The sequence below is a fragment of the Mycothermus thermophilus genome (assembly GCF_041956435.1).
Source record: "Mycothermus thermophilus strain CBS 625.91 unplaced genomic scaffold VTJ04scaffold_8, whole genome shotgun sequence".
NCBI lineage: Eukaryota > Fungi > Ascomycota > Sordariomycetes > Sordariales > Chaetomiaceae > Mycothermus > Mycothermus thermophilus.
In genome coordinates, this window is record NW_027191434.1 from 882833 (window position 1) to 906752 (window position 23920).

Genomic DNA, 23920 nt, shown 5'->3' on the forward strand with positions numbered 1-23920 from the left:
GACTTGAGCTCTTCATTCTTCGAAGCCGAACCGGCCCGCGGCCGTCAAGGCCAGCATTTTCTTCTCGTTCTATTTAACGGCCGCTGGCCGGTTCGGCTTCGAAGAATGAAGAAGAGCTCAAGTCTCGTCAGCTTGATCCCGGATACAGAGGACCAACAAGAGGGTCAGTTTGTCACGGGGCTTCTGGTTACCAGTACATCTATATCCGCCTGGCCGGGCTTCCCCTACCCGCAGGTGACCGCCGATCCTATGAGATAGGTCTGGCGATGAATGTAAGTCGTCCACCATAGGTTTAGTCAGAGGTGTTAATACTTAGATTACCTAACCACGCTGAAAAAAACTACCGTCCCATCCAATCGGTAACAATCCCTCCTTCGTGTTGTGCCACCGTTCAAAAACCCAACCCTCCCAACCCAACACCACCACTAACCATCATCGCCTCTGCCGCCTCTGTCCAAGCCTGTGCTCTGCTACACTCAAACACCAGCCTCGCCAGGCCTTGCTCTGCAATCTGGAACCACGCCAACAACTTGTCTTCTCTACCCGTTGTCCGCCCGTGAACCCAGTAGAACATATCCCGCGGCTGAAGTGGCGGTGTTCCATCAGAGCACGGGATCCACGCACCACTGCGCTCTTGCCAGGCGCGGTATCTCGAAGCCCAGACCTCCGCATTCGGCGCCTCCCATACGTCGCGTGGGCAGGGCAAGGGGCCGTCGGCGTAGAAGGCGCAGAGGACGTTGGCTTGGGATTGTCGCGTGTGGGAGACGTAATCGAGGGCATGGGTTGTAAAGAAACACCTGGCTATGTTAAGTAATAGTTCGGAGTGAAATGGGACGTTAATCCGGGCGGCGAAGAGATTACAACCAAACAGAAGTAAAAACACTAAAAGGGGAAAATAAGAAGAAAGTAGAAAGTAGAAAAAGAACAAAAAAGCGAAGGAGGGCAACGAGAATGGCAGACGATATTTCTGTAATATCGCATGCGTAGCACTCACCTCCTCAAACTCTCAAGTTGAATCCACCGTTCCCAGTCGTCCGGTGTCGGGTTCGACATCAACTTCATGTAGTCCACATTTTTGCTCAGAACATGCTATTACAATGGGTCAGCTCTTTGAGGTGTCCTAATGCCAAGTTGTACATGGATCATCATACCATCATCAGTCTGTTGGGAATCCTCCCAATCAATTCCGCGGCGGTTGGCCCAGCGCGATAAATCCGCATGCTGGCATACAGAATGGCGACCTGCAGCGTCGCGACATCATCTGCACTATTATGCGTAGCCAACTGCCTTCTCGTTAGCTGCAGCCTCACTGGCTGAGAGACACCCCGTCGATGGTTACTCACACTCCTCTGAATCTGGGTCAGTTGGGTATCAATCGCTCTCAGGAGCAATGGGTCCGACTGCGGGGTCCGTGTCAAGTACAGCTGAGCAACAACCGTTGCCTCAATGAGGGCCAGCGGGCGGCCCGTCGAGGTCCAGTGTACTGGATGAATAAAGTATGGCCGGCGCTGACCAGTGGCAAATCCTTGGACTTGCTCTTTCAGAAGACGGTCCATGAAGTCGAGGCCCTGTTCCGCACTGGCCCAGCGGGAGCTAATGTAAATTGAGAGTTTCTGGAAGGCATCTGTGGTTGAGTCTGGCTGGTCGTGCTGCGGTGTTGAGTGGCTTGAGGGTGGGCTAGGTTTCCAGGAGGTGTCAACGGAGCTTGAGGAGGTAGTAGACTCCTCACCGGCATCAGCTGCAGATGTGGGGACAGGCTGATACGGCCAGCTGGAGCCAGTTTCGTGGATCCACGGTTGCCCATGAAACGAGAGGCTGGTATCTGAAAGGTTCATCTGCTGATTTTGCTGCACTGAAGCCCAACTCAGAGGGGTCAAAGGAAAGAAGGCCTGCCGGGATACCGAACCCGAATCCGATCCGGCTAGCTGCTGCTGTGAGAGGACATCCACCGGATCAGTCGCATTCATGCCAGGTGTGGCGGCGCTTCCCGCGACGGCTGCGGCCGTCACACCAGGCGGATAGGAGCACGGTAGGGCGTGGACGACACAGCGTGAACAAACCGGCATGGCTTGGTCGCAGCGCACTTTGGAGCGTGAGCATTCTGAGCAGGCCTTCTTGCGAGATCGAGGGCGCAAGCGGCAGCGGAGCCGATGGCGTTCCAGAGCTTGAACTGGTGGGAGTGGAATTGGGTTAGGAATTGCAAGTTAGTCTCGCCTGGACATCATAATACAAGGCGCTCACAGCCTCAGAGCCACAGGATTGAGTGATGATCTTCTACAGGAGTGACGCTCGCCACCTGAGACGCCCAGGCACTTGGACGGAAATGCGGTACTCCATGCTGCACCCCAGGATCGCTATTTCCGGGGCGACCCAACATACCTGATGTGAACGGTTTGTTGCAGCACCCACAACTGAGTCCGTTCATGATGCAGGCTGTTAAGCGAGATCAACCAGATCGCCGTGATTTTGGTTAACAAATGTACCCGGCGTACTGATAGAGCGAGCTTTCGGAGGTGTGTTTGCCGAATCAGCGAAGTGGTGTGGTGGTGTATGTTGCTTTGAGACAAAGGATGGACGGAGCTGCAATAGAACGGGCGACGATGAGAAAAGTCATGATGTCGGATTTCCGACACTAATATGGGACCTGAGTTCTTGGCTGCCTATTAAAGAGGGGTGTGCGATGTGACCCAGAGAGCTCTGCTGACATGCATTTGTGGCTTGAGGCAGGGGCTGTGGATGACAAAATGCGTTGGATGAATGTCTGCAGGTATGAAGTATGTACAATGCCCTGGCGCAAAATCCACGTACCTATCCATAACCCGAATTCCATGTGGAGGTTTTGATGGTTTATTACGAGTGACAAGGTTACAGACTGAATATAGGTATTAGAAAGTTACTATTGGTAATCACTAAACACCTACGTAACAGCTCAGTCCTGCCCCGCGCCCCTTCATCCCACAACGGCCTGGGGCGGCACCACCCGCATCAACAGCCCCGGCATCATCTGCGGGTGGAGCCGGGACAGCAGCAGACCCAGACTTGCCAGATCGACGATCTGGCCGCGCTTGTTCTCAATCATGTTGGTGTATACATGAACCAACATGGGAGCAGTTAGCCAATGCCCCTTACCCTCCTCGGTCATTACCCACAACCTTTCCCTCCGGGACTTGCTCTGACTGGGCTGAGCGACCTCTCCATTGCTACCAGGCGGCCCAAAGATGTGGATATGGCCCATCACCGCCAGCGCAGCCCTGTGTCGAGTCAACAGGACATTAAGGCGGTGGGTGTCAGTTGTAAAACGGGTGCCCATAACGATGATGATGTTGTCGTTCTCTTGTCCTTGGAACGAATCGACTGTCGCCGCTGGGGCCATGCCTAAAAGGTCAGGGTACTTGAGCGTCTTCCTCTTCCTGACGATGACGTCGACGTTACCGGCGTATGGGGACAACATTGGTATCTGGCGAGGTTGAGGCCTCCTTTGGACCAAGCGTAGAGCCAAGTCCAGGGCAGCCTCAATTCTTGGCGCCATGTCTGTGGCACGACACCGGATGGATCGCTTCTTCACCGTGCGAATGACCGGGTGATGATGAGGTGCTACGAGCACGACTACCATGGACATAACCACAAGGAGCTCGATGACAAACATGACCTACTCGAACCTGGTTTGATGCCCGACTATAGCTTTTTCGTCGACTATTGCTTCCTGCTCGATGAGGATGACCTGCGTAACAATGACATCTCTGGCCACCCCCAAAGCTGCAACGTAGATAAGCAAAGATCTTCACATTATCACGGCTGTATGGTATTTACATAGACCACCAGTACTAGATGCAGATACCCCTGATCCTTGTTAAGCAGTGTTTAACTGTTTGTTTTCTTTTTCTTTTTCTTTTTCTTTTTCTTTTTCTTTTTCTTTTCCTTTTCCTTTTCCTTTTCCTTTTCCTTTTCCTTTTTTATTTTTCCTCTGTTCTTCGCTTTTCTAAAGTACGTAAAACTGTTAAACGTAGCGTAGTTCTTCAACGATCGTAGCACGGCGCAGAGCTAAGCCTTGCTTCGCCAACCAACGTGGAATCTTCACAATCGTCATTGAGAGTTTCTATGAGTTACTGTCTAGAGCAATTTATCAAAAATTCCAGATTTATCTAGAAACAGTGGTGATATCACATACGTAACGGATACTGTGACAAGCAAAGGCGCTATATAAGGTGCACTGACTATGGCAGCACCAACGGATTCGTTTTTGCTGTCTCAGATACCTACTTAAGGCCGGATCATGGGATTTGTCATGTCGGCCCACACTGTCTCCATCGATGAACCGATGAACACTTCGATGACGTTCTATGTGGACTTCTACCAGGGTGAGTTCTCAACGGGTATAAGTGGAACCTAATGCTCCTGGTTCCACCTCGCCCTCTGCCTCCAAGCTATGTCAGGTTGTTTCTGTTAGGTTTTCAACCCTCTCGTCTTGCTACTTAAAACTGGTAGCTGTTCGTGTTCTCAATTCAACAACCCTTTCTTGGCTGTCCTATCAACATGTCGATTCCAACAACGCAGAAGCAATGGGTTATCCAAGGCGAAGGCAAGGAGTTTGAAACCCTTGTGTTCCAGCCCTCTGCCCCCGTCCCAAAGCCTGGAGACAATGATGTCCTTGTGCGATTCCGCGGGGCGTCCCTCAACTTCCGCGATTTGCTCATCCCCAGGGTAAGTGTCCATAGCTCTCCGGAAGCTTCACCTGCCTCCTAACATCCACAAACAGAGCAAATACCCCTTCCCTCTCAATCTCCCAGTCGTTGCTGGGTCCGATGGCGCAGGTGAAGTCGTGGCCGTGGGCGCCAAGGTGACCAAGTGGAAGCCCGGTGACAAAGTCGTTACCCTGTTCAACCAGGGCCACATCCGCAATCCCATCACTCCAGAAGCTAGCAAAACCGGCCTTGGTGGCTGCATCGACGGCACGTTGAGACAATATGGTGCTCTAGACCAGGAGGGCTTAGCGCGCATGCCCAAGCACCTTGACTTCGTTGAAGCGGCCACGCTCACGTGTGCGGCGCTGACGAGCTGGAACGCGCTCTTTGGCTTGAAGAGGTTGCAGAAGGATGAGACAGTGCTGGTGCAGGGAACGGGCGGCGTGAGTCTCTTCGCGCTGCAGTTTGCAAAGGCCACTGGGGCTACGGTGATAGCGACGACTTCGACCAAAGAAAAGGAGGAGCTGCTGAAGAAGCTCGGCGCGGACCATGTCATCAACTACCAGAAGGATCCCAATTGGGGAGAGACGGCAAAGAAGCTCTCCCCCGGCGGGGAAGGGGTGGACAACGTGATCGAGGTTGGCGGGCAGGGAACCATGACGCAGAGCCTGGCGGCGGTGAGGATGGAAGGTGTGATTTCGGTGATCGGGTTGCTGACCGGAGTGAACCCGAAGGACAACATCATGGAGGTGCTGTCCAGGGTGTGCACCATTCGGGGAATTTATGTTGGTTCGAGGGAGCAGCTGGAGGAGATGGTGGAGTTCATGGAGAAGCATGAGATCAAGCCGGTCCTCGACAATAGGGTCTTCACCTTGGACGAAGTGAAAGAGGCATATGAGTACATGGTAAGTCCCGTTTGTTTGAGCCTTGGGTGGTGTGTGAGGCTTGGAAAGAGTGACATCACTGACAAGTGCTCAGGCATCGGCCAAACACCTTGGCAAGATCGGGATCAAGATTGACTAAAAAATGTCTGTGACGGAATTATCGATAGGGTTGATAGCCAGGCAATAATCAAGAACTCGGGATTGCTGCATTATAATCTTGACTCCTGTTCTTCGTGATGAAGGTAAGCCGGACAAGCGTTGAGGAAAGACCTTAATTATTCTTTCACATGCCCCCGCGCAACACCGGCATATAATTATGACATAAGAATAAAAAATAAAAATAAAACAAAGAAGCAACGAAGAGAAACGGCATTGGAAAAGAGACCCGAAAACAAGAAAGAAAAAAGGCATCGCTGCCGGGAATTGAGCCCGACGCGGGGGTCGAACCCGCAACCTTGAGATTGTGACCTCTTTTAAGAGTCTCACGCTCTACCGATTGAGCTAGCCGGGCCTGGCTAGTCCTGTTTGTTGAGACGGGCGACCGGAGTAGGGCTACTTATGCCCCGGGGCGGAGGGGTGCCAGATTTGCCAGTTGACGCCAGCTGTTGACAGCCCGTCTGTGACGTCAAACCGTCTTTCCACGAGAAAGTCCTAGGCCGAAGCTGCCTTTCTGTGCTGGATGGATGGCTCGAAGAAGAGACCAAAATTGCAAAGCGAAAGAATCCATACGGATGGCAAACAATGGTTGAGTACACGCAAGATCCTGTGCTCCAGCTATCAAAGGTGTTGTTGTGCAGCTAATATTCCCACTCGGCGCTTCGTTCCCATTCCTGATCTCACTCTTCATGTACGATCTCCCATTCCTAGCAGGCCCAAGCTCTCTACCTCATGGTCAAGAGGAGTTATTCCAAGCTTCAAGCAAGTTTCACTCGTTGGAACTCCACATTTTTCCCCATCACCGTCACCTCCTTCGGATCCCATGGTTCATCCGCCGCCCGCCTGGCTTTCAGCACAATGACCTCCTCCGGCCAAAGAGTCACGTAATTCTCACTCCATGTCACCGGGAGTACCTCATTCCCGTCCCTATCCAGCACCCTGACATTGATGAAAAAGGCCGGGACTTTTGTCTTTGCCTCGAGCCTCACCTCAACAAATTCTCCGTCAGCGTCCACATCCCTCGCTGCCGTCACCACCACACGGGCAGGTGAGAGGGCGTTCAGCGCGGTGAAATCAGCGTATCTGCTCACCGGCGTGTAAAACCATTCCGACCGGTTCCAGTTCAAGACATCGGTCGTTTTCGAGACCCAGTACACATTGCGGCTGAGCAGGCGCCTACTTTCATCATCGCGCAACGCCAAACGAAGGAATACCACGTCTTGCTTTTCCAGAGCTCTGGCCACAGGCTGGTCAAGCGAGCCAACATGGATGCTCTTGTTAGGCTCTGCCTCGGCTCTGAGGATACCCGTGTGAAGTATTTCGCCATGTTTGCTCAGCACATCCACCTCGACACGACGCCGGCCACTCCGGTCCAAGGACCTGTTGATGATCCAGACATTCCGTGTGGTAGAGTCGAAAACCACATGTTCGATCCTTGTCGCCATTTGAGCCCCGAAGAACGCCCCTGCCGGACGCATGTAGTAGTCGTAGAGCTGCCAGTGAAGCGACGGCCATGCGGCGTTGAGCATCCAGTAGACCAGACCAGTGGCAGGCCTGGGACCATTCCACATAGCACCGTACGCCTCAAATTGTGCCCTCGTTGCTTCGTAGTCCATCAGCTGGGCCTTGATGAGATAGTCGTCCAGGCTCTTCGGTGCTCCCCACCGGCGCCACAGTGCTGCGTTGTAGATAGTCCGTGCCGTGAACTCGGAGCCCTCGCGAGACATGTGGTAAAGGGTTTTGTTGGGATTTCTCCAGAGCTCCTGGATCTCCCTATCAGTGAGAAACGTCTGCAGAGACGACAGCTCCGGTGTTCCCACGCCTGCACCAAGTTCGGAGCCAAACCCAAACGCGGCCCCCAACCTGCCCTGCCTACCATCAGCCCCAGGCCTTCCATCCCACCAGTATGTTGGCGGCACCCAGTCGTACGGTCCATCCATTTTCATCCCCGACGGCCCTGTCAGCTCATTTGAGATGTATCCCCGCCCCGTGGCAGCCGCTGCGATCACCGGCACTTGCCAGTCCACCGCCTTGAACGCCTCCACATAACCCCGTGTGGCATGCTCATCAGGCGCAAAGTCGCTCCCAATCAGGAACGCTAACACGCTCGGATGAGATTGCATCATGGAAGCTTCATGGAGCATGCTGCCTTTGGCATCCCAATAGTCGGCGTCCAACCACTTCCCAATTCTCAAGACGTCAGAAGGCTGGTGGTCATTGTATGGCCAGGCTTCCCACTTGTCGCAGCACTCCCATCCCGGGAGAAGCATGATACCGGCACGGTCGGCGAGGTCATACAGGCCAGGGTGTTCAAGTTTGCCCTCCAGACGGATCGTATTGAGGCCAAGGGCAGCAGAGTAGGCGAGGGTTCGTGACCAATCTCTCGGGGACGTGCGCAGAAACATGTTGGGAGTGTAGCCCGCGGCAAGGACCTGGAAAGGGCGATAATTGATCCAAAACGTGGTGTCGTTGAAGGGGTTGAGGGTGCGGTGCACGGAACGAAGACCGAATGTTGTGAATGCCCGGTCTGAGGCTGTGTCCGAATCCGCGTTGGTGGTAACGGTGAGAGTTGCGTTATAGAGAGGCTGCTTGCCCCATTGCCGCGGCCACCAGATCCGAGGTTTGGGGATGATGGCGTCAATGGTCAGGTCCGTTGTAGAGTCTGGCCCCGGGGGAACAGTGAGCTCCTTGGTACAGACTATGGGCTCGCCGGCGCCCGACTCCAGAACCACCGTCGCGGTTGCTGTCACTCGGAGAGATCGGCGCGCCATGTTGTGAATCTTCGTTCGGAGTGTGACCGTTGCGGGCTCTGCTTCGAGAGTTTTGCCAACGTCAGTGATGACCCGCAACGGGTCCAGGCGGACATCTCCGGTTTGTCGAATCTCAATATCACGCCAGATGCCGGTGCCATTGTCAGCCGGCCAGGGGTTCCAGTCGATCCATCCAACAGCGAGGTCCCGGTAGTAATCCGTTGGATGGACTTGGACGACAAGGGAGTTTCGTTCACGGACGTAGTCGGTGATCCAGTATGTCCGTCCATGGTACGACCCGGCTTGGTGCTCCTTTGTGACAATTTGGTGCCCATTGAGGAAGATATCTGCCCGCGACGAAATCCCGTGCGTTTGGAGAAAGAAGTTCTTGCCAGGGCTAGGCTCAAGGGTGAACTCGTGACGGTAGATCCAGGGAACCGAGAACTGCTTTGCGTCGACTTGGCGGAGGTTGTCCGAATAGAACAAGTGACCCTCACTGAGCTTGCCGGCCTCAATGAGACATCCCACGAGGGTGCACCTCGAAGTCGGGACATGGGTCCACGCGGTTGTGTCGATTCCAACTTGAGAGAGGGCACTCAGGTTGCTCGCCACGTGCGCAGAGGACGTGAGGTCCCATGAAGGGATCGCTGCAGTGTCCCCAGGACGTGAGACCAGAGGTAGCGTAGCTTGACATAGGGTGGAAAACAGACTCAGAGCGACTGTCAGTCGCCGAGTAAGCATTGTGATGAAGAATATCAGGCAGTATGTTCAGGGTGGTAATATAAGTTGAGAGACAAGTCACCAACCATGCTAATGTCGACCGCAAAACAGATACTGAAGTGACCGAGCTACCGGGAAGAAGCGATCTGGAAAGCCACCGCCTAGAGATTGGGAACACGCAAAATGTTCTTTCCGCGGTTTGTCTGAGTGATTGAGAGGAGTAGGCGAGCTGTTGTTTTCTGCAATCCTAGTCCAGGTTGCATCCACGGGTGCACTTGCGTGTCCAGACGAGTAGGGCAAGCACTCACTCTGCACCAGCTTAGGTTGCCTCCATCCTCCTTCTCGTCAACCTATATCGAGAAAAGCTTTGAGATGATTGGCACATCTGATGACCAAGCGCGGGTAAATACCTCGCATGGTACTCTTCCAGTTGTGCAAAATGCCAGTCCGGCGGATTCCGCCACACCTAGTTCCCCAATCCTACATTCCCCAGGGCAGGTAGGATTAAATGTGTCCAAAAGGATTGTGGCTACTACGTCGTATAATTATGCTGTATCATCCATCGCCGTCCTGGTGTTCCTACATGTCAGCAACGACCTGATGAAGAATCCCAGAGCTTTCCAATAAAGAGGACTGGATCGGGCTGCCCCACAACCAAAATCGGAAGCCACATCTGATTAGTCGGGTATGGTGTAGCGGTAACATCGTTGACTCTCAATCCTCAGGATTGACTGCTCCCTCAACAGCCCCGGGTTCGACTCCCGGTATCCGAGTCACATACATTTTACCTTTTTATTTGACTTTATTCCATTGTTCTAACTTCCGCTATTTTCTTTTTATCACACATTTTTCATGTTCTTCTTATTCCCCGGTTGGCTGTTGTTCTTTTCCCTTTTTTATTGACATTTTTGATGTTCGCACATTGGGATAGCCCCTAGCCCTAACCCCAACCCCACACTGAACCCCCAGTCAAACAAGATTGAGCAAAAGACACCACATACATCATGGTCTTGGCCTCGCACACGAAGCCGATGCTATGGCATGACGACAGTACATAATGGTCTACAGGGAAGGAAGGGATGGGTTGGAAGGCGTGTATTTATTGTGGGATTCCGGCCCACCAGCGGCTTGGCTTCTTCTCCTCTTACATGGAACTTTTGCTACACAGAATACGTTGACTGGATCAATTGATTTGATTCTGGCCCTTTATTCCTAATGGTTTTGGCGGTTGTACTCGGTTAGTGTGTACATTATTACCTAGCAAACATGTCTGCGCAGTCTATCCTCGATGGTTGAGCATCCATGGATGGGGTCCCATCAACATCTGTGGAGGTAACACAACTGTCGCAATCCCTCATCGTGACGTCAGAATCCGCTGTCAAGACGGAAACCCCTCTTACACATCAGACGGCAGCATGTGCTGATTTCTCGATGCCAGTTCAAAATCACTCAAGTTGAACCCATTGGCCATTTCTCCTGCTTATTTCCAAATCCCAGGGCCAACTTTCCCCTTTCCCCAACGTATTTTCTCTCACATCCTGGTCGTCAACAACGATAAGAGCCATGGGTAAATCACACCGCAACAAAGCCAAAGCTGCCCGCCGGCTCAGCAGTGCTAGCAGCGGCAATGGGAGCAAGTCCAATGCCAACCGTCTTCCGCCGTCGCCTCCTCCCTCGGAGCCGGCCCGCGATGTGACGTACCACGACCCGGACGTCGGCTTTTCCACGGCCGTGTCGTACTGCCCGATTACCGCGGAACGGCCGCAGGCTGTCCGGGCCGGGGAGAAAGTTCCCAAGCCTGCCATCGCGAGGGCCAACTTGGCTGTGTCGGCCGAGAGACCGGAGGGCAGTAAAGAGTCCAAGAAGGACGGGCTGAGAGACATGGTAAGTTTTCACTGGTTCGATAAATATTTGTGGTAGTCCATCCATTTGTTCTCAACAACATATTCACTCGCGTCCTCGACTTGATCATGCAACCGTCATGATATCCATGACGTCATGTTCTTCTGCGTCAAATACCCTTTCAAGTCAAATCGTCAAACTTTGTTGACGGACTGGCTGATGCTAACGGGCCTTCGATCCAACCAGACCGTTCTCCAACAGCACATCCTCTTCTGGGACCGTGATCGCGACGGCGAGATTTACCCGTGGCACACCTATAGAGGATTCCGGGATCTCGGCTTCAACATCCTGTTATCGCTGCTCTCAGTGTTCATCATCCACGGCAGCTTCTCGTACCCCACTCGACTTGCATTCTCTCTCTGGCCTGACCCGTTGTTCCGTGTGTTTGTGGGAGGAATCCACAAGGCCAAGGTTCGAATTGATCCATGCCTTTTCTTCCCGTGGAACAAGCAAGGGATGGTCGACTAACCTTGTGTTCAGCATGGCTCCGATACGGGCGTGTACGACCTTGAGGGTCGGTTCGTGCCGCAGAAGTTCGAGGACATGTTCTCCAAGTGGGACAAGAGTGATTCCGGGTCGCTCTCCGGTCGCGAGCTGTGGGATATGATCCGCGGAAACAGGCTCGTGGCGGATCCGTTCGGGGTATGTCCGGTTCACGTTTACAGTTTGCCTTGATGAAATCATTTAATTCTCTTGTCTTCATGAGAGGTCTGCGACTTTCTGGCTAATTAGAACATTACCTCACAGTGGTTCGCAGCTGTGTTTGAGTTCGGAACTACGTGGCTGCTGCTGCAGGAGGATGGTCGGGTCTTGAAAGAGGACCTGCGCCGAACGTATGATGTAGGTTGCGCCACAACCACTCCCAACCGTCCCGTGGCGATGAACTGACGAGCGTTTCAGGGCTCCATCTTCTGGAAGATCAAGGAGGCTAGGGAGAAGGGCAAGGGTTGGCACAAGGGATATGGGCTCCGGAACTTCCTTGGCTTTGCTGAGCAACAAGTGAAGCTCTACAGGGAGTAAGACAATCCCATGACGTATATTGGATAGCTCAGAGCTTGAGTATCGAGGAGTGTTAAGGTCACAGACTGTTTGAAATGAGGCCATGTAAGAGAGATAAGAGTGAGAGCGTGTAGCTGCGGTGGCTAGTTACCTAGATTTATCAGAGAAAGACATATCACATCGTGCGGTCAGGACCTGCGGCCCACCTGTTAAAAGGCGACGGGGACTAGCGTGCCGTGAACAGGTTGTAGGCTCACAGCGTCGTTGGAGAGCATCGAGTGTTGAACATGGGAGGAGTAGGTCTTGGGAGTTGGCACTAAACCAAGAAATTATCACCGAATGCGGCAAGGAACGCTAAATTGGGGCAAAAGGAGGCTTCCCTCGATTTCAATACTTTCGTGGTCCCATAGCAGACCCTGACACACCTCTCCCCACCATACACCTCACCACCAGGTTCCATCTGTGCCCATCCTGCCCACCAGCTGCCTTGTCCAGGTTGCCTCCCATCTCCAATGCCATGACCCCCTCAGCGTGCCCAATCCATCACATCCTGACACGTATCCCCCTAAAATATGACGTCCCCGTGTGTTCGCGCTCATTCATCCCACCATGTGTCCTTTGCCTCCCTTACCCAATGCCGTGCCCCGGAAACACGCCCAAGCCAGCCACTCTTGCCGCCAACTTTCTCCAAGCCGAACTGCCTCCCACAATCTTTATGAAAAGGCCCAGGTCACGCCCCCGTGGCCCGCAGCGACAAATCCGCTGCCTACCAGTCAGCCTTTAAAGCAAAAGGCTGCCGGTAACTTGCTCGGAGACATCTTCCTGACATCGTCCGGCCATCTGATACAACCCAGGAGAGAGGTGAGCTCGGGTCACTCCCCGGCCGCTCTCAGGGCCGTAATCAGAAACACCTACCCAAACGCCTTGGGCAGATATACCGTCTCTGCGTCGGCCTTTCGCTGACGAAACAAGGAGACTTGGGTCTGAGGATCCCTGGCTTGTAGCTCAAGGAGTAATTCCCTCATAGACTTTGAAGGGTAGAGGTTTAAGGCAGTCTCTACGACTGCGACCTTCAACACCCTCTCCCTGGTGAGGCTTGGTAGCCACAACCACTCAGGGAATCTGACTCTGCGTCAGAGAGCACACCAAGTGCTCCAGGCAGACTCTATGCTGCCACAAAAACTCAAGGCCAAATTGGCCATCCGGTCAGCGTCTCGCTGCCGGGAATCCTGCTCAGAGCCATCCTCTCGATGCTCTGGCAATCCGGTCAAATGCCGGAAATTTGACTGGGGCCCCTGGCACAATCCAGCCACCCGCAGGGACATTGCCACTGCGCAGATAAATATTGCTCGGAGTCATCCTCTTGAGATGCCCCGGCCACCGGGTCAGCTCTGCGCTGCCCAAGAAATACTGAACGGCTCAATTGGCCGTCCAGACAGCTCATCGCTACCGGAAACTCGCGGCTGATCAGGCCGGTCGGCCCCTGCGCTGCCCCAAATGCGGCCCATAAGTATGGCCGGGGTCAAATGAGCTGCTGAGAGACCCTTTCATCTCTTTGACTGTCCGGCAGTGCCGGAAATCTTCAATACGAGTCGCCTCTGAATCAGGGACGCTCGTCGGACCGATCATTCCTGATCCGAAAAAGATCTCAGCGAGGGTAACGATGGCCGCCCCCACGGGCTGGCACCCTGCTGTTGGCGGTGTCCCGCCTGTCGACGGGTACCCCGGGTCACCTCGTCAGGTGCCCATATCATAATATGGCATTGCCCCGGGCCCTGGGGCGGCTGTTGGGTCGGTATCACCCGCCCACCATTGGTGACGCTGTATTAGTCGTCAGCAAAGGATGTGCTAGTGAGGGAAGTACACTTGGGTTTCTGGCAAAAACAACGCTTGCAATACCGAATGGCCAAGTCGCCGTCGGGAGTAGGAACGAGATTTTGCTGAGAGAATGTGGTTGGTTTGCAATGAATGTTGGTCTTTTTGGTTTTTGTCTGGTGTTGAGGTCGTTGAGTCAGTGGGATGGTCATCTCCGGGCGTCGTATCGACCCTGAAAAATGCCAAGCCATGCTGCAAGAGCGATGACGTCACAGTTTCATCGACGACCGCGCCCGGTCTGGAACCCTTGGCCGGACTGTGGCGTAACATGGTCAAGCCAGACGGCTAGTGGGAAAACAAAGGAAAAGAGGACAGAAAGAAAACTGAAAAGGCATTGACCCAAACTTTGTTTATTCCAAAATGAGGATATCTGGGTGTCTGTCCCTGGTAGTTATTGCCAACTTCGATGGCATGCAGCAGCGTGCATCCTGCAACTCGTCCTAGCCTCAAAATTTGGTTTTCGATCTTAATCTTGACTCCGTTCTTTTTGAGTTTTCTACTCCGTAAGTCGAAGGCGTATCACGGCAGGAAGGATTAGGGATTGCCTTCGTTGAACCAACACCAAACTCCCTCTCTTAGTTCCTCCCATCCCAAAAAGTAATCAAAATCACACACTGTGCGCGTCATGATTGGGAAGTTCCAGGTTTACAAAATGCCCCTCTTTTTGCCTGGTGTCGGATTTAAGTTGCCTCGGCTCTAAGGGCTTAGTAATACGGACTCTCCTCCATGGCAAAGTGGAGATCCTCGGCATTCCAACAACAAGGGGCGGCTCTCAGCATCCTCGGATGGAGGCCGATAACGCCATTGTTCTCTTTGTTTCCAATCCACCTGGACTCCCCCACACTTCCAGAATTGTTAATCCAGTTACCCCGCGGACAGGAACAAGCCAAGTCATGGATTACCAATTGGCCAGGGCCGTGTTATGGAGAAGTAGCTTCTCGACCGTAGATTAAATACCAACCTCGGGAACCGCATATGCAGAGGGGTTCTTCATCGACAATCCCAAACCATTCTCCCCTCATTCCAACTCAACCCACCCCTCCAGCAATCACCATGGTCCAAAACAAAACCCTCATCTTCAAAAAGGTCCCGACCGGCCTCCCGGTCCCCGGCGAACACCTCGTGGTCGAAGACCGGGGCTTCGACCCCTCCGCCCCTCCCCCGCCGGGCGGTATCACCGTCGAGATTCTCTGGGCCTCTTTCGACCCCTACCAGCGCGGCCGCATGCGCGACCCCGACGTCAAGTCCTACGCCCCGCCGTACACGTTGAATGAGGCCGTAACCAACGACACTGTCTCGCGCGTCCTCAAGTCTGATTCCCCCGACTACGCTCCGGGAGACCTGATCCTGGGCAGGCTCCCAACTGCAGAGTACGCCGCCGTGACCAAGGAGCAGCTGGCCACTCTGCGCGGGAAGTTGAAGAACCCTCATGGCCTGAAGGACTTGGGCCTGTTCATCGGCCCCCTTGGCATGCCCGGGTTGACGGCGTGGAGTTCGCTGTTTGAGATCGGCCAGCCCAAAGAGGGTGAGACCATCTTCATCAGCAGCGCTGCCGGTGCGGTCGGGCAGGTTGTTGGTCAGATAGCAAAGAGGTTGGGTCTGAAGGTCATTGGAAGTGTGGGTAGCGATGACAAGTTGGAGTTCATCGTCAAGGAGCTCGGGTTTGATGGTGGGTTCAACTACAAGAAAGAGAATCCCAGAGAGGCATTGCAGCGGCTGGCGCCGGAGGGTATCGACATTTACTACGAGAACGTTGGAGGCGAGCAGCTTGAGGCGGCGCTGGATGCCATGAACAATTTTGGCAGAATCGTCGCCTGCGGCATGGTATGTCCACTTTCTTCGTTGTCAACAGAGAACACCCATTATGCTAACACCAAGATCAGATTTCTCAGTACAACCTTCCTCCGGAAGAGCGTTATGGCATCAAGAACATCTTCCTCATCGTCAGCAAGCGCATCACCTTCCGCGGCTTCATTGTTGGTGACCCTGGCTTCTGGGATAAGTATGCACAGGAACACCAGGAGAGGCTTTCGCAGTGGATCGCGGAAGGCAGTGTCAAGGTCAAACTGCATGTTGTGGAGGGTATTGACAATGCGGCGGAGGGATTGGTGGGTATCTTCCAGGGCAAGAACTTTGGCAAGGCGGTGCTGAAGATCAAGGATGCGTAGAGGGCTGGAATGGCAATCTCTGGTGAAGGTGAATGTGCTTGGGGAGTTCACTGAGTCATGAGAGCAATGAAAGATTCTCAAGATGCTACTTTTACACGCCCAGAATACCCAACGACATCAAATTCATCTATCAGAAATCCGATGTTACAAAGGCAACATACACGTGCACCTGTGTTCACACATGGCTTCGTCCTTCCCACTCACACAGAATAAGAACGATCCTCCGACGAAGATTCGAAACTGTCTTCTTCCTCTTCCTCCTCACCGGAATCACTGTAACTCAACTCTCCAGTGGACGTACTCGATTCATCTTCCTCAGCAGAATTTGGCTCCAGTATCACCTCCCACTCCCTTTCACTCGCGCTTGGCGTAATGTCAGTGTCCACATCCAAGTTAGACCACAAACCCCTCCGGACTCGCAACGGGAGCGCATCCCGCTTGGTAGATTGATATTGGTTCAATGTTGGGTCGTTCCGTAACCGCAGCTCGTCGCCAGGATATGCTGCCGCTGTCCCGCGGGTAGAGTCGGCATTGTATGATGTGGCCGGTCGCTTAGCTTTCGATGACCGCTGCCTGACTTGTTTGTGTAGGCGCGTTAGAGGGCCCTGAATCACGTTTGACGAACCTCCGGATGGGTTGAATGGGATGTATCGAGGTATGCTGTCCGTTCCGCTGGTCGTGCTGCCGCTGGTAGAGGAAGAGCTGGAACTGTCAGTCGATCCCTCGTTGTTGTACTCCTCACTTGACCATCCCTCTGAGGCGTCGTCAGAGATCCAGTCCTCGCTCGACCCGTATGACTCTTTCTGCAGTTGCTTGCGGCTCAGGTACTTGGCCGCCCGCGGCTTCTTCGCTGTGACTTTAGCCTTGGTTGGGTTGCTCTTCCTCTTGTGGGCCGATTTTGCGGGACCAATGCTCGCCTTGGACGGGTTGGCTTCGGGCCGGGGCTTTGCACATCTGGCAGGTTGCCTTTTCGGAGTTTTGCTTGCGGCTTTGGCGGGTTGCTTCTTCGGAACCTTGTTTGGGCGGGATGGTTGGAGGTCCTCTGTTGGACGCTTCTGTGGTCGGCTGGCCAGGGTCTGGCTCCTCGTAACAGCCATGCTGGCTGTGAGACCCTCACCGTATTCTTCCGTCACGGCAGTCAATCCGGGAGTTTCGCCTGTTCCATCCTTTTCTTGCTCTGCCTCCTTTTCCTGTTCTACTTCCTTTTCCTCATGTTCCTTCTCCAATAACCCTTGTAGTAACTCCTGGAATGCTTGTCGCTTTCGTCGATTCTTTAATCCGGTGACTATCCGCTTGAGAATGTTCCCTGCGGCCTGTTGCGCGTCTGATGGTTCGTCCCCCTCTTCCGGCTCCTCTTCCTCACCTTGGCCTACCTCTTCCTCCCCCGCTGTCCCCTTTCGCTCCGATATCATATTTACTACCCTCTGCAGTTCTCTCAGCTTCATCTTCTGTAACTTCTGTGGAACCATTTTATATCTGCGCTGCCTCATGAGTTCCAGTAGCGCCCCCAGTCCCTGCAACATCGTCTCTATGTCCTCCTGTACCTCTGGTGACTCCCCGGGCTTTATTAATCCCTGTGGCGACTCTGGTGCACGTAAGCCTTCCGACACTGGAGGCTCTAGCCCTTGAGACTGTGGCAACTGTAGCCCTTCACGCTGGAGCAGCTGTAGCAACACCGCGATAAGTTGCTTTCGATGTCGTGTCGACGCTTCATCCTCCTGCTCTTTCCCCCCTTCTTCTGCTTCTCCTCCTTCCTGCATCTGCGCCTGTTCATGTTGTAGCTCCCGTCGCAATTCCGCCAACAGTTTCTGTATTTCCTCATCTGATATCAGTTCTTGCTGTTGCTTCTGCAGCTGCTGTTCCTCCCCCTGCTCCCCTTGGGGTTGTTGCTCCTGACGCTCGTCCCCTAGGTCGTGATCTGGCGCACGTAACCCTTCATGATCCTCTGCAAGTTGAGGCGTCGCTAGTCCCTCATGCTCCTGTTGCTCTTCTGGCTCTGGTCGCTGTAATCCCTCATGCTTCTGTTGCTCCTGTGTTTGTGGCTGTTGTAAACCCTCATGCTCCTGTTGTTCCTCTGGCTGTGACTGTTGTAAGCCTGGTGGCAACTGCTGGTCATCCTGTTTCTCCTTTTCCTTATCTTTCCCTTTCTTTTGTCTCTTATTCTTCCGCTTACCCTCGTTGTTGTTGCCCTTGTCGTTGTCGTCATTTCTGTTTTCGTTGTCGCCCTCATATTCGTTGTCGTCTTCGTTCCCGTCCCCGTCGTCGTCGTCGTCTTGCTCCTCCTCGTCAGAGCCAAAGAAGTCTGCGACAAAGCAGTCATCGGGCGCGTAATCATTGAAGTCCCACATATCATCATCTGGCCCATTGTCGGCTTCATTACCGATGTCATCTGCATAGGTCCCATCCCCGTACTCATACCATACCATTGTCCACCTCCCTGGCACATTCACCAGGTTATCTCGTCTCCAAAGTGCCATCTTTTCTTTTCCATCACCTGCTTTTAGTTCCTGCAGTACCTCTTTCCACGCCAGGTCCTCCCGCTTTTCGATTGGGGAGTACGGCATGAATTCGAACTGTGGATCGGGCTGGACCCAAGACACTCTAGCCCAGGAGTGCGTCGATTCCCCCCTAGGCATATTGCCGTTTTTGAACTCGTCGATCTTTTGCCTTGCCAGGGGCAAGACCTGCTTGAGCAGGAACTCATGGGGCGGCGTCGTTGGAAATGCTCTCTCTTGCCTGGGTGGGTTGTCCTCCGTCAGGCTGCGGTCGATAACCACTTCAAATTGCTCCAATAGCCCGATCAGTTCGCTCGAGTATGCGGCCTCGGCGGTGTTGGAAAATGTCCCTTCTTCAACGAGAGTTGCCGGGTGCCATGTCTTGATCGGGCCATGCCATTCCCCGACTACCTGACCGCGCGAGCTTTCGTAGATGTTGTTACTGTGGTTGATGGCCAGCCGCCGAAGGATCTTGCCAATCGCGCATGAATCCAGCCATGCTTCGGGTGGGACTTCGTTGTCGACGTGGAGCACTTCGTCTCCTTCTTCTCTCGGCAGAAGCTGAATGGCGGATTCCAGGCCTTTGAGCACGATTTTAGGGAACCAAGGAGCCCAAATATTTGCGTTAGGGTCATCGAAATGGAGAAGGATATTTTTCGGGGTGATGCTTCGATGCACGATGGGCTGCCATGTATCTGGTGGAATTGGATCGCCAATCAGATCGTCGGCGATCTCCTCAGGATTGTTGTCCGCATTCTTGTTAGAGCTTTTATCACCTCTCCTTTGAGCAACGATCTCGTCAAGCCACTCGTCTAATTCCCCAGGCTGTATTCCGCGCTGGAGGTATAAGACTGCGCGCGATAATTGCTCAGCCACATGCCAGATGAAAGGCTCCGGCACAGGGGCTCCAATCTCCGGGTCCCCGTACATCTCAAGCAAGCTTCGTAGACTCCCACCATTGTAATGTTGGTAGTAAAGAGCATACGTATCCGTCCTCGATGTGGTCAATGCCGGCTGGGGGAGTTTCTCGGTCGGGAACGCATATGCGTATAGTTTAGCGAAGTGCTCCTCTGGAAGCCTCACCTCGGCATATCTATCTCTCTCCAGCGTCGAGAACCTGATTGACGCGGGATAGATGATTTTGCTGCCACGTTGCCGTCTCTGCCGGATATACTTGACGACGACCATTTCCTCCGTATCGTCGAGAGGATGGAGCAACATCGTTTCGCCCATTTTAGCCCAGCGTTTGACGTTGCGCATTAACAAGAAGCCGTTTGGGTGGTTGTCGAGCCATTGATGGGATGTCGAGTTTCTGTTGTCTGGATCGCGAAGGACTGGAGTCAGGAGTTCAACATGGAGTGCACGGAACTTGGTCGGTGTCCCAGTAAACCGGGAGTCAGGCGGAGCGTTGTTGTTCTGAGACGGCCCTCCGGGCGCCGGACCTGTCCCAGACATTTTGGTGACGTTCTGCCGATGCGGTGTAATAATGTCTGGGTGCCGCGGTTTAATGTTGTAACGATCGATGAGATGACATGAGAAATATGTCTCCCCTCTCACTGGGCGTCTCGATTGGTGTTGGAAAACGATTCATTGTTGAATAATTTAATGGGGAGATGCTTGCTTTGTTTTGGGATGGCCCGTCCGGTTCCGGCATGAACGTGGATTTTCATTCCTGGAGCACCTTTAAAAGAAGCTAAACATACAATGAATTTGGTTAAGACAAAACTCGTAGGTCTTATTCAAGTGAAACAAACTTTGACGAGGCAGTTTTCACCAATAATTTTCAACGCAATCCCAGCCCCGAGCCGACTGTAGTAATACGGAGAACCGTAGGGCAATGATTGCAAGTATTAAAGCGTGTTCGTCATGTTCATCGGAACTTTCAAGACAGACCTTTCAACCGTATAAAAAATAGAAGGAAAAAAAAAAGAAAAGAGAGCCAAAAAAAAGCAAAAACATGAACAAAGAGAGATTAAGACGGAGGGGAAAAAAAGGTGCGATGCGGGCTTCCGTAGGCGTTGATCACTGCATTGTAGGATCGTGCTACAAGTGAAGGCTTGCCCTGGACTCGACCACAGGGACTGAGTGAGGGCGATATCTAGGAGTCCAATAGGTCCAGTACCGAATTATCATACAACTACACGTTCATTCGGAGCTCAGTTTGACTTCTTCTGTGTCCCACCCATCATCTCTTGCACCTTTCCTCCAATGCTCCCCTCCGTAGTGAACTGTTTGCCAATTGCCCCCTCCTTGTCCAGTGGTCCGCCGACATTCTGAGCTGTTCCTCCAATGGCTCCCTCGGCTGTGTTTGTCCATTATGTAAGTTGACTGAGCTGCTCCCACCTCCTCCTGATGGAGACCGAGAATAAGAACGTAAAATCGGGGCGGGACTCACGAGTAAAATGTTTTCCAATCGCACCCTGTTCATCAAATAGGCCTGGTTTGTCCTTTCCAACGTTCTTGTTGGCGGGGGTTTGCACCGAGCCAGCCATACCTGTGTCGGACCGGGCGCCACCATGGATATCTTGACCTCCAGCTTGGGATGTCATTTTGGTCAACTACGCGTAAATGGTTGATGGGACGGATTGATTAATGTAAGAGTGAAAAAGGTAAGGAATGAGGACATTAAAATGCGCTTTTAGCTGCTCAACCATCCGGCATTAAATAAACATTGGCAAAGGGATCTTCGCTCTGATGGAGTATCATGACGACATGATCTTCAAGGTGGCTGGATGATGTCAGAATGCGGCTCACATCATCCCTGGACAGTGCTATTAACGAGTTTAAGCCCATACGAACCACTCGCCTATGTCTCGCGAACAGGTCACATATATGCCAAGAAATCAGAAATACTGATACGAACCCCCCCCCCCCCCCACGGGCAATCTTCAGGTCTCATTTATCTCAGCTGCCATGATACAATCACACACTTTGTATCGTTGTATCAAGGGGGAAGCTATGCCATTCATCCCGCCAGTCGCCTCCTTTCGATGGCCAGACCTTGCTCCACACGCTTTTTCCATTGACATCAAAGATCTGTTCCAAATCTTCCGGATCCCACTCCATGTCGAGATCATGCGACTCCTCCACCAGAACCCCATCTGCCATGGCTTTCCGCAACTTGGATAGCACACACTCAGCCCTCGCAGTCTTCAAATAATCGTAATCAAGCCATTCGTCGTTGAATCTTGTGCACACCCAACGTCTGCCCACCCACTCAGCCCAGTTGCCCAGTTCGCCATACACTCCCCATCCCGACCAACCCGACCACGGCACGTGGGGATAGACCAAAAGCCTTTTCAGCGGTGAGTTTCCCTGGTCCTTGAACACTTTTGCCCATTCCGTTGTGATGACGTCCCAAATGGCCTTTGCGAGATCGGCGTCCACAGCAAAGTTCTTGAGTGTTCTGCAGATTGTTTTGACGGCGGCCGAATTCAGCTCCGAGCCGTTCGGTCCACGGCTATAGGGACGCAGAGGACTGATTAAGTGCTCCTTGTACTCGGCCAAACAGTTAAAGACGATTTTAAGGCGGCGTAGCTTGCGGATGTGAGCGATGGCCCGGTATGTCGCCACTTCCTTGGGGCGGCCACGGAAACGCTGGATGCTCAGACATGCGTCTTCGAGGTGTGGGCAGTCACGCGCAATGGCGAGAATCTTGTCGGCATCGACCCAGTGGCGCATGGAGCCAGTTGGAAGGTGAAGTTTGCGGAGCGTGGGACCGTGCCGGGAGAGCGTCGTTTCCCAAGCACAGGGCCCAAAAACGCCCTCCAGGGAGAGATGGTGCAGGGGAGGCAACACGGTAAGCAGCGTCGCAAGTAATTTATCGAACCTCTCATGGAGGTGGTTGGGGTCGGCCTGGGGATGAAGAGTCAATCCAAATGAGCGCAGAGCGCGGAATCCTCCGTTAGACCCTTCACGTGTGGCTAGGTCGTTGATGTTGCTAGCAGAGAGCGTTGGGACGACGTTGGTTGGAACGTTCAAAGCGAAGGCAATTAGCGTGTTCATAAGCCCCTCGTCAACACTGCCATGGTATTCGAAGCGTCGAAGAGCAGAAAAGTCGACATGGGCCATCCAAGTTTTGAGTCGGCGAGGGGGGTAGAACATGGGATTGATTGTGAGCGTTTTCAGCTGAAGCTTCGGCGGAGTGGCTGGTGCTGACGACGTTGGCTGCTGTTGCGATGGGCCTGAGGTGGCTTGGCCCTGGGCTTTGAAGAAGGCCGGCCAAGGGTTGTTGTGCTGGTCATCCAACGAGTCGTTGTGAATATGGATATGCTTCAGTTGTGAACCCCGGCCAGCCTTGAGCAGTTCCAAGACGGCATCTTCAGCATAGCCAGCGAACTGCACGCCTAAGTTGATGGCGTAGAGACATGGGGATGTCAGGAGACTGACATCGTCTTCAGCGATGCTGGCAGGTCCGCTTTCGGGATCAAGTTTGAGACCGGCGCGCAGGTCAAACGCTGATACGTGCAAGCGGCAATGTGGATGGTGCTGGTGCAGGGCCTGGAGTATACACCCAGAAATCTCGTTTACGCAGGTGTAAACCAGATCAGTCAAGCCCGGAAGTCGAGAAAGAAACTCAGCGAGCGGCATCCAGGCATCGTTCTGGACTTCCCTGTAACCATCCAGCTTTTGACCGGAACAGAAGCGTTCGAGTGCTTCTGTCAGATCGTCGGTTTCGTCGTCCGGGTCCTTGGCCCAGAGCTTGGGAACGATCTCTGAGTCATCTTCGTCGGATTCCATGGCTTCAAGCATGACGCCAGTAATGGTGACTCGCCGCACATGACGAAACCGGTCCTCGTCACCACGGCTGAGAATAGCGGTCAATTCTTCGATGTCCTCTTCCAGACACTCCTTGAAGGCTATGTCAAACCGGATGTGGGAGAACCGGTATGCGGCCGTGACTCTGCAGAAAAGTCGATTCACCAGGGACAGACTGCACAAACTGCGGGGAGAAAGGTAGTGGCAAATTCCTTGGAGAACCTCAGGAGGAAGGCTTTCAAAGTGGGAGGGGGGAGGAGAAGCGTCCATCTCTAATGTGCTCCAAGGCGAAGACTGGCCATGCGTACCTACGAGGGACTCCTGGCTCTCCACAATCAACAATGCTCTTGATGTGGTTCTCAGGAAGGGCAGCGGACAGCAAAGCGGTGGGAAGGAATCTTGGAGTGGATCGTAGATGCGCAAACGTACAAGCTAGGCAGCCAAGCCAGCCCGATCCATCCCAAGGCTGCAGGGTAATTACCTTCAGGCACCTGGTGTGGGGCAAGATCAGGCAGGTGGGTACGTGGCCCC

General features: G+C 53.4%; 10 protein-coding genes and 2 non-coding genes across 12 annotated transcripts; 5 read left to right on the plus strand and 7 right to left on the minus strand.

Moving 5' to 3' along the window:
- Positions 1-12: 12 nt before the first annotated feature.
- Positions 13-2425, minus strand: VTJ04DRAFT_10810 (uncharacterized protein; the record flags this gene model as incomplete). The annotated part of the gene is made up of 6 exons (XM_069358590.1): positions 13-69; positions 431-797; positions 995-1089; positions 1152-1283; positions 1344-2170; positions 2380-2425. 6 exons carry the CDS (start codon positions 2423-2425, stop codon positions 13-15), a joined length of 1524 nt encoding a protein of 507 aa, XP_069214138.1.
- Positions 2426-2950: 525 nt separating this feature from the next.
- VTJ04DRAFT_10811 (uncharacterized protein) lies at positions 2951-3451 on the minus strand (the record flags this gene model as incomplete). Its single annotated transcript, XM_069358591.1, has 1 exon — positions 2951-3451. One exon carries the CDS (start codon positions 3449-3451, stop codon positions 2951-2953), a length of 501 nt encoding a protein of 166 aa, XP_069214139.1.
- A 1082-nt stretch (positions 3452-4533) lies between these two features.
- Positions 4534-5705, plus strand: VTJ04DRAFT_10812 (uncharacterized protein; the record flags this gene model as incomplete). The annotated part of the gene is made up of 3 exons (XM_069358592.1): positions 4534-4701; positions 4757-5587; positions 5661-5705. 3 exons carry the CDS (start codon positions 4534-4536, stop codon positions 5703-5705), a joined length of 1044 nt encoding a protein of 347 aa, XP_069214140.1.
- A 287-nt stretch (positions 5706-5992) lies between these two features.
- Positions 5993-6077, minus strand: VTJ04DRAFT_t158. The gene has a single exon. It is a non-coding gene; the product is annotated as a tRNA-Lys (tRNA).
- A 403-nt stretch (positions 6078-6480) lies between these two features.
- On the minus strand, positions 6481-9213 carry VTJ04DRAFT_10813 (uncharacterized protein; the record flags this gene model as incomplete). Its single annotated transcript, XM_069358593.1, has 1 exon — positions 6481-9213. One exon carries the CDS (start codon positions 9211-9213, stop codon positions 6481-6483), a length of 2733 nt encoding a protein of 910 aa, XP_069214141.1.
- A 660-nt stretch (positions 9214-9873) lies between these two features.
- VTJ04DRAFT_t155 lies at positions 9874-9965 on the plus strand. Its single transcript has one exon. It is a non-coding gene; the product is annotated as a tRNA-Glu (tRNA).
- A 790-nt stretch (positions 9966-10755) lies between these two features.
- Positions 10756-12114, plus strand: VTJ04DRAFT_10814 (uncharacterized protein; the record flags this gene model as incomplete). The annotated part of the gene is made up of 5 exons (XM_069358594.1): positions 10756-11076; positions 11281-11505; positions 11575-11736; positions 11842-11934; positions 11995-12114. The coding sequence occupies 5 exons, from the start codon at positions 10756-10758 to the stop codon at positions 12112-12114; spliced, it is 921 nt and encodes a 306-aa protein (XP_069214142.1).
- A 1476-nt stretch (positions 12115-13590) lies between these two features.
- On the plus strand, positions 13591-13849 carry VTJ04DRAFT_10815 (uncharacterized protein; the record flags this gene model as incomplete). Its single annotated transcript, XM_069358595.1, has 2 exons — positions 13591-13614; positions 13664-13849. The coding sequence occupies 2 exons, from the start codon at positions 13591-13593 to the stop codon at positions 13847-13849; spliced, it is 210 nt and encodes a 69-aa protein (XP_069214143.1).
- Positions 13850-15021: 1172 nt separating this feature from the next.
- Positions 15022-16136, plus strand: VTJ04DRAFT_10816 (uncharacterized protein; the record flags this gene model as incomplete). The annotated part of the gene is made up of 2 exons (XM_069358596.1): positions 15022-15792; positions 15852-16136. The coding sequence occupies 2 exons, from the start codon at positions 15022-15024 to the stop codon at positions 16134-16136; spliced, it is 1056 nt and encodes a 351-aa protein (XP_069214144.1).
- Positions 16137-16336: 200 nt separating this feature from the next.
- On the minus strand, positions 16337-20086 carry VTJ04DRAFT_10817 (uncharacterized protein; the record flags this gene model as incomplete). The annotated part of the gene is made up of 2 exons (XM_069358597.1): positions 16337-17593; positions 17681-20086. 2 exons carry the CDS (start codon positions 20084-20086, stop codon positions 16337-16339), a joined length of 3663 nt encoding a protein of 1220 aa, XP_069214145.1.
- A 701-nt stretch (positions 20087-20787) lies between these two features.
- Positions 20788-21180, minus strand: VTJ04DRAFT_10818 (uncharacterized protein; the record flags this gene model as incomplete). Its single annotated transcript, XM_069358598.1, has 2 exons — positions 20788-20933; positions 21027-21180. 2 exons carry the CDS (start codon positions 21178-21180, stop codon positions 20788-20790), a joined length of 300 nt encoding a protein of 99 aa, XP_069214146.1.
- A 373-nt stretch (positions 21181-21553) lies between these two features.
- VTJ04DRAFT_10819 (uncharacterized protein) lies at positions 21554-23659 on the minus strand (the record flags this gene model as incomplete). The annotated part of the gene is made up of 1 exon (XM_069358599.1): positions 21554-23659. One exon carries the CDS (start codon positions 23657-23659, stop codon positions 21554-21556), a length of 2106 nt encoding a protein of 701 aa, XP_069214147.1.
- Between the last annotated feature and the right edge of the window lie 261 nt (positions 23660-23920).